General features: G+C 42.5%; 1 protein-coding gene across 1 annotated transcript in view; it reads right to left on the reverse strand.

Moving 5' to 3' along the window:
* Nucleotides 1–4,417: 4,417 nt before the first annotated feature.
* The window catches only part of ITPRID1 (ITPR interacting domain containing 1), a 33,788-nt gene continuing 24,578 nt past the window's right edge, over nt 4,418–13,627 (reverse strand). The window contains 6 exon segments of the mRNA XM_075704543.1: nt 4,418–4,447; nt 4,449–4,808; nt 5,502–5,613; nt 7,030–7,157; nt 10,789–12,276; nt 12,660–12,745. Coding sequence (XP_075560658.1) covers nt 4,418–4,447; nt 4,449–4,808; nt 5,502–5,613; nt 7,030–7,157; nt 10,789–12,276; nt 12,660–12,745 — 2,204 coding nt within the window.

A 13,627-nucleotide genomic window follows, 5' to 3' on the forward strand; every position in this document is an offset into this window, starting at 1 on the left:
GCACAGCGTTTAAAGCAGCCATGCCCATGTTATTTGGCTGTCACACCCCCTCTCCCGAGCCCTGCCTTCTTCTAAGCCAGTGTCAAATCTTCTCTGGACTTGAAGTTGGAAGGGGCTGAACTCCCAAGATAGTACTTTTCTTGGATTCTGTTGGAAGCATTGACAATTAGGCAACTGATGCATTAACATGCCAGAGAGGCTCTGATGTTTATTTATGTGCTGCTCTCGAGGGTTTAGTGAATTGATGCCTGGTAAAGCAGCTAATGGGAGCCCTTGGCAGGGTACCTTAGATGGATTTCCTTATTATCTCTCTAGATTTTATACTCTCTAGCAAAATCAATATTCAAGCTGGTGCACAATGCAGCCTCTTATAGCTTCAGGGTTTAAAGATTTATGGGGCATCAGGGAAAACAAATGAAGGCAAAAGACAATGACAAAAGAAGTAAAATCCAAGTGGCACAAATTGCTACTGAACTAGGGTGGGCAAAAGCAGTCATTATTTTTTGAATTTTCTATCTTTGTTAGGGAACCATTTTTTAACTGAGTTCCGCTGCCGCCCCCCTCCTTTTGTGCCTCCTGCTTTGGTGAGGCTGCATGTTGCCCTTGCGCTCCAGAAATTGTGACCAGGGCAAACAAATTGCTGAGCATTTAACAGGGAGGATTTCGGGTGGCTGTTTTAGGTTTCTGCAGGCAAGACATGCCGAAAGAGCACTGGAGAGCAGGGAGAAGAACAACCACTGTAACAATACCTACACCTTATGCAACTTACCCTTTTCCATAGCAGGTCTGAGCTATATTGCATGGCCCTTTGTGGGGCCTCAAGAGTCATGTGAAACAGAGCCAATGGTGCTACCTATTTCAGTTTTGGAGAGGTGGAATACAGAGGAAAACAGTCTTTAGCTCTTTAGCTCAAATACTTCCATTTCTCCACCTACGCTTTTTCCTTTTTTTTTAATTTTCCCTTTTTTTTTCTTTTTTTTTCTTTTTTCAGAAGTCCTGCGGTGTCACAGGGCCAGTTTTCTTCAGATTGCAAACTTGCAAACTGCCTAGCACTAATGCTTTTCACAAGTAATGTAACCCCCTCCCCACCTCAAGATATGACCCACTGCATTGCAAGCCTGCAAGCTAATTTGTATGGTTCTAGCTAGCTAGAGCAACTATGATACTCAATCAGATATGTTATTATTTCATTAATTCTGTGGAGTTATCATTAAGATTCCCACCATATTTGCTTATGACTGCCCTAAAGGGAAATAAAGGATAGATTTTAAAATGTTGGTAACACTGCGAGGTTAAGTGGGTACACAGCTGGCTCCTGCACTCACCATGCTACCCCCGGACTTTCCTGATCACAAAATTACTGCATGTTTTCTTTTCTCTCCCATCTTCAACAGTAGCATTATGAGGCTTAGTCCAGCCATCTTTGTAACATGCTTGGAGGAGTTATGAAGTGAAATATCGCTTGTTATGCTCTAGGATAAGTCAGAAGATTTTTTCCTTTTCCCAATGCTTGGTATGTTTTTTATTGCTACAAGGTTACAGTTTAACTGTTAAAACAACATTGAGGGCTTGAAAGGGTATCTAGCTATAAATGCAAACAAGTTCAAGGTAACAGCATTTGTGGGTGTCTAAGTGTTGTATATGGGGGAACCCTAGCTTGTCCATAGTTTGCACAAGATTATTTTATCATTAAATCGAAATAAGGAATGGGATTGCACATACCAATCATCTAGAGATTATTCAAACAGGAAAGTTTTGTTAGTAGGAGTCAGATTCAGTCCTGGTTGAGAATACAAACGGTAGAATTCAAATAGCACCAGAGGTCCCACATGATCTTCTTTCTAATCAAGAAGAGCTGCCACCTGCCAATGCAGTCTTCTGTACACATGGACATAAGACAGGCAGACAATGGTTGTAGCATCACATACCTACGGAGCTTTTATGCATCATGCCGCAGTGACACTTGCAAAAAAAAAATCTTGCTTCATGGGAGGAATCACAGCCCTGGTGCAGCTGAGGTAAGGAAGCTTCTTAGCCATCTTCTCTTCCAGGAGACCTTCAGCACTGCCATCATTGTACATCGTTTACCAAGCTCTTTATTTGCCTTCCTCCACAAACTGAGGTACAACATCTGCAAGTGCAGTTCATAAGCCAGCGGAGAGAGAAAAAACTAAGCCAAATTTATTGCTTGTTCCACCAAAACTTAGGTGAAGGATGCTTTGGTCCTGTTTGCATCCTGCCTGTAGATACTGTAACAATCACAAATCTTGACATATAAACTCTTAAACACTTGATAGTGTGGAAGTGGTGTACAAATCCCATGCGGGGTCTCAAGAAAGGGGCAAATTTCAACCAGTAAAATTCATGGCCCAGCAAGCTGTGGAGGATCTTGTCAGTTCCTATGTTATGTACTTCTCTCCCCCAATCATTTTATTACCCTGAACATCTGTGGAAACGTGGAGGTGCAGGGAGCCTCGAGGCTGCTCAGCATGTTTGACTCCATTTTCTCCTTAAACATGTGCAAATGCTACTTCTATTTGCACCTTCGCAGAGCTGTGATTTGCAACACCAAAGCCTAAATGACACCTAAGATCCCTCCAGAGCATTAAACAAACAAGCCAGTAGGACATCTCATAGTGTGGGAAGTGCTAAATTGAAAGCAGTAGTACAAACTGCACTGCTTTGAAAATGAACCAGTTGAATTTCTTTGCTGTAATCCAAACCTGAGAGGTCCTTTCTCATGGCTTTTTCTGCATGAATCCAGGCTCTGCACAATCCCCAGAATACTGAACCAGGATTCTGATTCAAGGTTTATAATGTAGAAAGTATTGTGTTTCTAATCTTATTTTGGTTTTAATTGGACTTATATGCAGTAAATATGAAAGGAAGAGGACAGCCAGGAGACTATCCACACTAATAGTTTGACAGAGTGGGTATTTAACATTTTATACACTGTCAGTAAGCTTCTGGTTTGATACTGACAGTAGCTACAAGCCTCATAAAACTAGTCAGAGGCAAGTTAGTAGCAAGGTAAAAGCTAGAAAGTGGCTAGGACTATACAAGGTAGTTTGGGTTGAGAATTAATGTTGGTTGAAGGACGGTGTTAAAATAACTGGTTATAAAGGAGAATACCTTCTAGTGGTATCTCCTGGGCTGTCTGCAAGTTCTTAAGTTTCTTCTCAAAGATAATCCCTCTCCTCTTCCTTTTAAATGACTTTGCAAAGAACAGCCCTATCCCATGTGATTGCCAATAGGAGCGTACTAAGTTTTGGAATCGCAGAATAGCAAAATACATAGCCCCTCTCTTTGAAACATCCTTTAAAAATGCCTGCTTTTCTGGCCAGTCATCTCATTGCAAATGAAACTGCTGTGATCAGAACCTTCTATAATGCAATGTTGTGTTCATTTCTGTGATATGCCATGCATTTCAGGAAAAAGGCCATGATTATTCAAAACAAAATCCATCAGTCTGTCCTCCATCAGTCTTTTCCTTCTGCTGAATCATTACCTAAAGAATTTCGGAAAGATTTCTTCAACTGGAAAAAAAAAGGGGGAAAAAGTGTTATTTTCTTTGTATCTTGAGAGAATGACCAAGACTAGTCTTAAAAGGAAATGGGTGCAAAAGATGAAAAAAGATGATCTCAAATATTTCAATTCCTTGTTCCTCAATGCCTATGGTTTTCATTCTTTGATTTGTGTGCTAAAGAACCTGATTCTGCTTGATAATATCAGTGGTAATATCAACATAAATCAAGAAACTACTGTAAAGAGCATTCCCTCCCATAGTGTTTACATGAAGTTTATGCAGAATTTAACCCTAGTTGTTCATTTAAGCAAATGATCAGTCCTTTAAAAATTGGGACATATGCTTAGGTGGAAGAGACCATTAAATGATACGGCAGCTATCTGAGAGATTTTCTAGGAATATTTTATACTTGGAAAGGCAGGCAAACAATTTTTTATGGTTACATTGTAAGATCAGATCAGTCAGAAATGCTGACTTCTGATTTCTTCAGAAAAACAACAAACCTTCCAGTTCACTGACTTGACTGCCCTTGTAAAGCTGGATAATTGTCTCTGCAAATTGAAGCCATAAATTACTAATTTCACACCGTGGGAGAGGGTTGAATATACTAATTAGTCAAACAGTTGCATTCAATGTTCAAGCAAGCCAGGCAAATACCATCCATGTATTTATACGTTCTTCACTCTGGAGCATCTAGATCATTGCTACAGCTTACTGAGAAATATCAAGGCAGGTCCAGTCCTAGTTCTACCTGTGTTGTCTATATAGACTGCAAGTGCCCTGAAACACAGGCTCCATCCCTTTGGCTTAGTAGGAAAAGGTCCTGACCTAGGCTGTGGCAATGAGACACAGAATAGTAAAACTGCATTGCAGATCAGCAATCCCTTCCACTTAGAACCTTGAGGATGAGACTGAAACATGTCCTTACATTGTGTAAAAATGCCTTAAAGCCCGTTTTTGCTTGGGGAGGTCCTTTTATTTCCTTTTTATTGGTGGAGATCTCCTGTGTATCAGACTCTGTTGAATTTAGCTTGGGTATTGTCCTGGTAGGAAACTGCGTTGGGGGTGCCCCCAACTGCAGGGCAGAGAGTAACCCTGTTGCTGTGGTGTTTTTGCTAGGAGCTCTTTGGAACACCATTTTTGAGCACCCGCTTCGAGGATGCACAGTGTCAGCAGCACCTGGAAATGCGTGTTTATTCTGGGTTTTTCTTTCACCCTTCCAATCACAGAGTCCGAGCTCGGAAAACAGATGGGATTGTTCTACTAGTAATTGGTCCAGCTGCTGCAGAGAAAATAGAAGGAAAAGCATATTGCAGTAATAAAAATATAATAAAAGGAATCAAGCAGGATACACAAGAGTATATGAAGCATGCCTGCTTCTTCTGCTTGGTCTGAAGAAGACATGCAATATCTGGCAAAGGAGATGTTGCTATAAAAAGGAGGAAAAAGGCCTAAAGGACATTTTGTTCCAACAGATAGATCTAACTGCCTAATGGAAAATCTCCAAATGGACTTCAATCTGTGACCATTGCAGTTTTCACCCTCTAACCCAAGTTTGTCAGGGAAGAATCAAAGACAAGTAACCAATCCCTTGATCATGTATTCTTTACCTTTCCTTACCAAATGGAGAGCTGTTCTAGAAAAGAACCAGACCAGTAACCATTTATCCGTAACTCTGTAGGCTGACTGCCTGTCTCTTTATTCTGAAAATCACGGGACCTTTATAGAGGAGAGGAGAGTACAGTCACTTCTGTAAGTATTGGCACTTTTCCTGGGTGGTTGAGCTCAAGCAGCATAGTCAAAGAGAAAGAGAGTCAAAGATGTAAATTGTAAGTCTCTTACCAGAAATCCTCCTATTCTTGGCACTGAAAGGTTTATTCAGCTGTACCTCAGAGTTAACACTTCGAACACTGAATAGCAGGACAGACTTTAAACTCTCCCTACATGACCCAGAGCAGTGGCTTGTGCAACGTACCGTAAGGATGCCCTCCCTGACCTGGCAAGCTTGATCATTCAGATGAAATTCCAGCTCCGCAACCTCCTGCCGAACAGCTCGCCGTAAGAGTTGCAGGTGTCTGCCTTCCTCCCTGTAGAGACAGCATTAAAAGCACACTTGAGTGAGCAGTGAACACCCTCCTCTTCCTCAGCCCCAGCATAATTCCTGTATCTCCCTCTGTAAAGGTCTTGTTTTTACCCATGATCACAGGATGCCTTACAAAATAATAAACAACAGCCCTTGTGTCCTGGTTTCGGCTGGGATAGAGTTAATTTTCTTCCTAGTAGCAGGCACAGTGCTGTGTTTTGGATTTAGTAGGAGAAGAATGTTGATAACATGCTGATGTTTTTAGTTGTTGCTGAGTACTGCTTATGCTAGTCAAGGACTTTTTCAGCTTCCCATGCTCTGCCAGGCGCACAAGAAACTGGGAGGGGGCACAGCCAGAATAGTTGATCCAAACTGACCAAAGGGCTATTCCATACCATATGACGTCATGCTCAGTATATATACTGGGGGGGGTTGGCCGGGGAGCAGCGATCGCTGCTCGGGAACTGTCTGGGTATCGGTCGGCGGGTGGTGAGCAATTGCATTGTGCATCACTTGCTTCGTGTATCATTATTATTATTATCATTATTATACTGTTACTATTAGCATTACTATTTTACTTTATTTCAATTATTAAACTGTTCTTATCTCAACCCAGGAGTGTTTCTCACTCTTACTCCTCCGATTCTCTCCCCCATCCCATCGGGGTAGGGGGAGTGAGCGAGCGGCTGCGTGGTGCTTAGTTGCTGGCTGGGGCTAAACCACGACACCTTGTCTGCTTGACTCTCATTTCTTTGATTATCCTAGATGCAAGATCAAACATGTTGCAGTTGCAGAGCCAGCTTGAGTCTGGGCAGGTTTATCACTTCTGATTTATTGCCAACACAAAGACTGTGTAAATGCCGTACTTTCAGGCAGCTCAAGACAAGAAGCCCCCTGTAACTTTTTGTGAGCTTGAGGCTTCTCAGTAATACCTGTGAACTTGGGCTGAGTCCATGATCAGCTAGTTCAGTTTTTCCTGTATCATCACCCCATTGATCATGAGCACTAAGTACATGGCCTAAGTGGACTGATTTGTCAGAGATCACTTGCACCTCCTTCCCTGAACCCAGCATTGACCTGGGACACCAAGCTCCAGCTGACTGACATCTGTTCCTGTGTTCCTATTACTATTAAAACATAGTAGTTGCACACTAAAAATCTAGCCTGCATCTATGAAGCAATCATCCCTCTCAAAATGCTTATGTTTAAGAGCCTTGGCCAGTGTGGAGAGAAGCTGGACTTTCCTCTGAGCAAAAATCACATCACAATACATTTCTCCTCCACTTGCGGGATGTCCACAGCTGCACCTCACCAACCAGAAGTGCTGTGGTAACACAAGTGACTAGACATGTTGCATGTGCCCACGGGCTGTTGTTGATGCTAGCTTTGGATTTAGGTAAGTGTGTTGGGCTGCCATTACCTTTCTTCATCTGGCATCGTGCTGGAAAACAACACCTGCTGTTCAGTCAGGTGCTGTTCAATCTCATCCAGCTTCTCCTGGAAGTGCTGGCAGGAGCTCTTCATCACTTCTATTTCATGGAGGGTAAACTACACAGAAAAGCAAGAAGACATCCCACTTTACTACTTTTCTTTGAGCACTTCCATGTCAAATGTGTTTGAAGCTGACAGCCTGAACAACATGGGTCCTCCTCTTACCCGCACAACAGGGACTCTATGAGCAGCTGCCGTGAAAGTCCAGATGGCACTTCAAGTGAGTTTGCACTGGGTGCATCAGTTGCATCTCAGTCACCACCTTTTCTCCTAAAGTACGTAGGATTAAGTGCTGGCACTACTCGAGCCAGTGAGAATTTAATTTTTGCCATTGAAGAGGAAACAGACTTTGATCAAAGACCTGGCACAATGTGCCAAATTCTGATGTTATTGCACTGTTGTCAGACATTATATTTGAGTAGGGTGAGTTGCTATGGGTTAATGATAGGTTAAATTACTGTCCACTGGAAGTTAGAAACTGTTTTGAAAAGGAGAAAGAAGGAGAGAAGGAAGATATATAAGAACTATGAGAAGGAAAAGTATCTTTCCTGATGGTTTCTGCTAAGTGTTACATGATAATTTCTCATCTATTACCAGTTAGAAACATAGAATTGGATTTATCTAGCCAAATGCAGATATTTACTGCACCAGATGTACATGCAACTACTTCAACAGAGCAATGTTCTGATCCGAAAGCAGACATCTGTAATAGTGAGAGAATGTATGCCATAACTGTGACCATTACTCTTTGCTGAGAGAGGTATCCAGTATGACTGATCATTGTGGACTTGGCAGTGTTAGGTTAATGGTTGGACTCAATGATCTGAAAGGTCTTTTCCAACCTAAATGATTCTACAATCTACATCTGCCCTGATGTAGCCACCTACACCAGGAATGTCTCAAGGCAGGGGAGATGAACGAACAGGAATGGTACATCAAAATTATAAGAAGATTTGCAAGTTACTACTTTGTAGCACAGGACTAACACAATGGCAGACCACTAGTGACATCAAAATGTCTAAGTTTCTAGCCACATTAAAGACTTTTCCTTGACTTTTCACACCTCATTCAGGGCAGCAATGCAGACAGCATCATCCAAGTGATTTTAGAGACAGTACCGTCTGCCTTCTGAAAGCATGCTCCCCTATTATGCTGAAACTGCTCCGAGTGCAAGAAGGTGTTTGGCACATTCCTATCTTGGCAGATTTTGGTGTCTTGTTAGCCATGGGAAGACAGTGTAGAAACCTGCACTCCACTGCTGACCACTGTAACTGATAGGGAACAAGAGGCATGTTTGCAAAGCCTGGAAATGTCCCATCTCTTTGGACTCCTGCAATCATGTCCTTTGATGATGTCTTCATGTTTGTGTGCTTGAATGTGTCCCTCAGTCCCAGCAAGGCCTGAAACATGAGGAAACCCTCCCTGCTGGGGGATCAGCCTCAGCTAGAGGGCAAAAGATGCTCCCCATGCATTCGAAAAACCTCATTCTCAATCCCCATTTCAATGCAGCTACTATGTCAGGCACACTTCTGATGTGTGTGACCCAGGGAGAAACCATCCCATAGCAGTAAATTTAAAAATCTAGCTCTAACAGCCATGGGATTGCACCAGAAAGGGCTAATTAGAGACTAATAGTGGTTTGATAGGGCCAGTCCTGTGACTGCAGTGGAGGTGAGCTCTCCTAAGTGTCCATGTGGAGCTCAGCTGGTGCTCTTGATGCTGTGGGTCAGGGCAGCAATTTCACCCCACTGAGGCAGTCAGATGTATTATGAGCACCTTCAGATTAAGTGTTAGCTGATTGCTCATTTGCCCTCAACCCCAAACTATAGTCTTGATTCTCAGACAGTTTGCTTGTTCCTAGATGGGAGTGTGTGGGGTGCAAGTGAGCAGTGCCCACATAGTAATCATTATTTCTTCTACCCACTGCCACATCTGAGCAGAGTGAGGACTGCTAGCCATCAAAACAGCATGCCCAAATTAACTTGAAGAGCTCCTGTCATTCAGGTCACTAGGGAGAAGCCAATGGGCCACAGACAAATTTCTAGTGGGTTCCTCAAGGCTAACAAAAATCTAGAAAGGAGTATACATAAGACACAAGAGGCACAATGTGGGTAGGTTTGGCAAAAAGTCGTGTCAGCCCTTATAGATAAGGTATGGGCAGCTCCCCTGGCACTGACTCTTTGAGCATATCACAGAGCACAAGTTCACATAGACTTATTCAGAGTTCAGGCTCAGCAAGGATGGAGGGGGGACTAACTGTTCCAGGACTACTACTGATGCAAGACCTTGTTTAAGGTAAGATGCATGTAAACAGGGTAAATTTACTGTCTAACAGTTGCTCTGTGGTGCATGCCCTTGGTAAATGAGACGTAACCTGAGCGAGCTTCTCTCAGTAAAAGATGTACAAACTATCTTACCTTTAATGCAAAGTACAAAGTAGGCACTGTTGTAATCTCTGCAGAGTGGCTAATACTCAGTAAATCCTGCACAGTGACTTGGGTGTGCAACCATATCCCTAAGAACAGATCTCAGATAACAGTACGCTGCAAAGTCTGTTCCTCCCACATTCCCTGTCCACAGACTAAAGCCGACAAATCACCATTATCCCCCGTTAGAAGAGTGATAAAATACTAGTCCATCAACGAAAAAAGGCTTCCCAGTCCAGCATAAGGTACTGATTCACTGCCATCTTGTGGCAACAGCAAGATCACTGACAAAAAGCGTATTTTCCAATACACTGTTCAAAGACAAGACATTACAGATCTATATATTCAGTGATGTGTCAGCATAAAACTCACCAGTTTCACTTTTTGGAACTTTTACCTAATAATTTTCTTCCCCAATTTGTGCAACAGTTCAAGTTTCATTTCCTTATGAAGGGCAAAGAGAGGAGGAAAAATGGAAACACTGGCAAGCCAGCAGGAGGTATGCTGCTCCTTCCACATCTTTCTTAGGACGCAAAAGCCACTCCTGACTCCCTTCAGTGCTTTCTTCCCCAATGCACCCCGAGTCTTTCACAACTTTTGGGAACTCTCAGCAATTCTGAATGAAGAAATAAAAACCTGGTGGCTTTTTACTATCAGTATTTTTATTGCAAACATTCATCTTAGCGGGACTTTAGATTTAAGGCAAACTTCTTATTCTACCATGGTAAAATGGCTTGAGGCTCTGCGAAGTTGCAATTCACTTTGATTTAGAGCAGTTTGGCTTATGGTATGTAACTGGGTGTTCACAGTTAGTCTTTAAAAAACACTCAATAATATAAACCTAGATGAGTTCTCAGTAAAAGAGGATTGCACTAAATCATATAACCTTGCATTTTCTGCAGTCCAGTAAGTTACTCGGTTACTGTAACTCAGCTGATTCACAGGAACTCACTGAAACTCATTCTCATCTCTTCATTTGACCTGTAAACTTTATCACGTAGTTTGCAGTAACCATTTTAAGACTGAACTGATGTACATAAGTTAATAAAAGAAGCAGCCCAACAAAACTGAAGGCACACAGATATGTTTGCCTTTTTTTGTCCAGAATGGAATGCTTCTTTCCCCATCCATTTCCTCAGTTACATTCCCAAGATATGTCTCTCTAAAGAAGCAAGCATGGCAGGATAGAAAAGGAAAAGGCAGCTTATGCGTTTAGCTCATAAGTGTGTCAGCTGTCCATGTATATGAAGAAACCTACTCACCGGAGCAAGATTACCTATTGCAGTGTCCTGTAGGAGTATCAGCGTTTTCAAGAGCTGCAGCTCGGTGGAGGCATGGTTTGAGCAGCAGCCCACAGGGTGATGGGGAGAGACACCCACAGGGAAGGTCCATAGGCAACAGCCATAGCAGCAGCAGCAGTGACAGCAGTGACTGCCCTGCACACCCCCAGCACCAGAGGCTTCACCCCAGTAGTGTGACTTGTTTTTGCCACAAAGCATGGTGTCAAGAGAGGCTGATTTTTTCAGGTGACTGTGGGGTGGATGAAGCAGTAGTGGCCACCTGGGTTTCCTGGCATGGATGTCAGTTTGGCTGGAGGCTTCAGTGGTCTGCTTCACACTACCCTTCAAAGCCCCTGGGTCTGACCGTATGAGAGGACCACTCTCAAAGAAGTCCACAAGATCTTCCCTGGCAAGGCTCTCACTGACAAGAACATTTTGCCCTGTGCACTTCACCCTTGAAGTAAACTCCAGCCCTGAAGACATCTGAACAGTAACAGATTTCAGAGGAGTGGAAGCCATTTCACCATTTTGGACAGTGTCTCCCTGTTCTGATTTGTTGGCACCTAACGTCTCCCCTATGCTACCAGTCTCTTGACCTTCAGATGAACTTAATCCAGGCCCTTCCACTAGGCGGGAGGGACGCCTCTGAGATACTTGCAGAGAACATCTTGAAGTGGCACTGCCCCCACTTCGCACTGCTGAGCCCCGCCGCGGAGTTTCTGGGAGCCCCATTTTGGGGAAGCATTTTGTATTGTTTGAATCACCATCCATTTTGCAGAACTGCTGCCCATTTGTCACCTCATTCACTGCAAGCAGGGTACCATCTTTGCTGACCACTTCTGCTCCCCACCAAGGTCCTTTAACACATCCTGTATGACCTTGATGGGCACTTTCATGACATGCAACTCCAATGTCCTTTTCAATCAGGCGCCTCTCAACTTCATGTTTGCCTCTGATTTTGCTCTCACTGATGACTGCAGGGTTTATATCGCTCAGTTCAATGAAGGTTACATTCACCTTTTTGTGTTCTGTACTAAAATATAAATGACGATCAAATTTCGAGGAGCTAGGATCTCCTTCACCCTGAGTATCACCCTGAAAACAAGGACTATGCTCTTTTATGTAGTCCTCTTTTTCCAGTTGCTTCCTTCCAGTTTTATCCTCTTTCTTGTCTATGTCACATAACATTTCTTGTACAAAAGTCTGTGGCTCAGCATTATAGGCCTGATACTTGCCATTTTCTGCAGTCAGCAGCAGATGAGTCTCTTCTCCCTGCTCACTGCATGCTTTTGTTGATCTAGGTACCGTCAAAATGCTTCCAGAAGCTGCGATGAAGACCTTATCAACAGAATCATCTGGCTTTTGTTGAAAATCTTGATTTAACATAGGAAAAAACATCCTGTGTGACAGAGCTGTTTCTTGATTGTGGCTATCAGAAATAAAATTAATCTTTCCTGACAAAGATGCATTCTGAAGGGGGAAAAAAAAAAAAAAAAAAAAAAAAAAAGAGGAATTGAAATACTACATCTGTTCTATCACACTAGTTTGCCCACCACTATTTTGCCCTGGGCACCCCCAGAACATCTTTAAATACATCTGTAAATACCCAATGAACCAAAGAATCAAAGATTCTTGTAATATTTCTTCCCTAATGCCTGTAAACTTGCACAAATCTTGCATTAGTGTGGTGGAAGAGTTGCACAAAGTTCTGAGAAAGCTTCTCACCTTCTGAAGTTTTCTAGGAGGATGAATTTGTTTTCATGAAGCTTTCAGAACTCCATGATTTTTTTATGTTACTTGTGCCAGGGTTAGAGTTTTCATAGACCTACTGATGACTATTGATCATTTCTTACTTGCAAAACTACAGGTTCTGGCAGCTCCTCCATGAACCCACTGCTGTCTGACTGGAAGCTGCTTGTTCTTGTCACCATCACCTCTGCTGGGGAAAACAAAAGGATAAGAAAAATTAGAAAGACAGACAGAAAGCAGTACCCAGCCAAAATTAACACAGAGCTAAGCAGGGGCACATTAAGTGTACATTTCTAGAAATATTCTTGATCCTGGCCAGAAATCTTCAATATTGCTACAACCAGAAAAAAATAACAAAATGTGCTCAGGATAGCTACTGTTGATGTTAATAAGTGTTGACTTATTCACCAGTGTAATCATCAACTGCAGATTTCAGATTTTTATGTATTCACACAACATATACAATGTAAATAACCTATAAAGCAGCCAACCACTTGTTTTCCATTGCTAAAATTTGTTAGATTTGGCTAGATTGTTAGAACTGGCTCAGACCAAGTCTCATTCATACCTGTGTAGTTTCAATGGCTTCAACCAGGTAAATTCTGCAGGGAAAGGGAGCTGCCCTAACCTCTCCCTAGACCAGTTTGTCTCTACTTTGAGGCACCATGTATCATCTTTGTTGTTTTTTGGTCTGAGGACAGGAAATCACAGTAACAAGTAGAGATGACGTAGGGTTGCATGGCAAGACATAAAGGCAAGAGGAAGATATTCTAGATTTACTCCAGAGAAGGTTTCTAATCTAGCAGCCACATCATCTGGCTAAATCAATTAGTACCCCAACTTTTGCAATTAAATAAATTATACACCATTAACTAGCTGATTTAACGAATAAAAGCCAAGCCTCTTTAAAAGTACAAATGCCTGAAAGTAAACCCTCAGTTATCCTGTACATCCCAGTACCTCTCAGCCCTTGGATAACTTGCACTTTTGGATAACCTTCATCCTCAGATAACACCCTCATTCTCAGATAGCTAGCACAAAACCAGAGTTAGGGGAGCATGCTGAGGGAGTC

This window comes from Pelecanus crispus, chromosome 2 (assembly GCF_030463565.1).
Source record: "Pelecanus crispus isolate bPelCri1 chromosome 2, bPelCri1.pri, whole genome shotgun sequence".
Classification (NCBI taxonomy): Eukaryota; Metazoa; Chordata; class Aves; order Pelecaniformes; family Pelecanidae; genus Pelecanus; species Pelecanus crispus.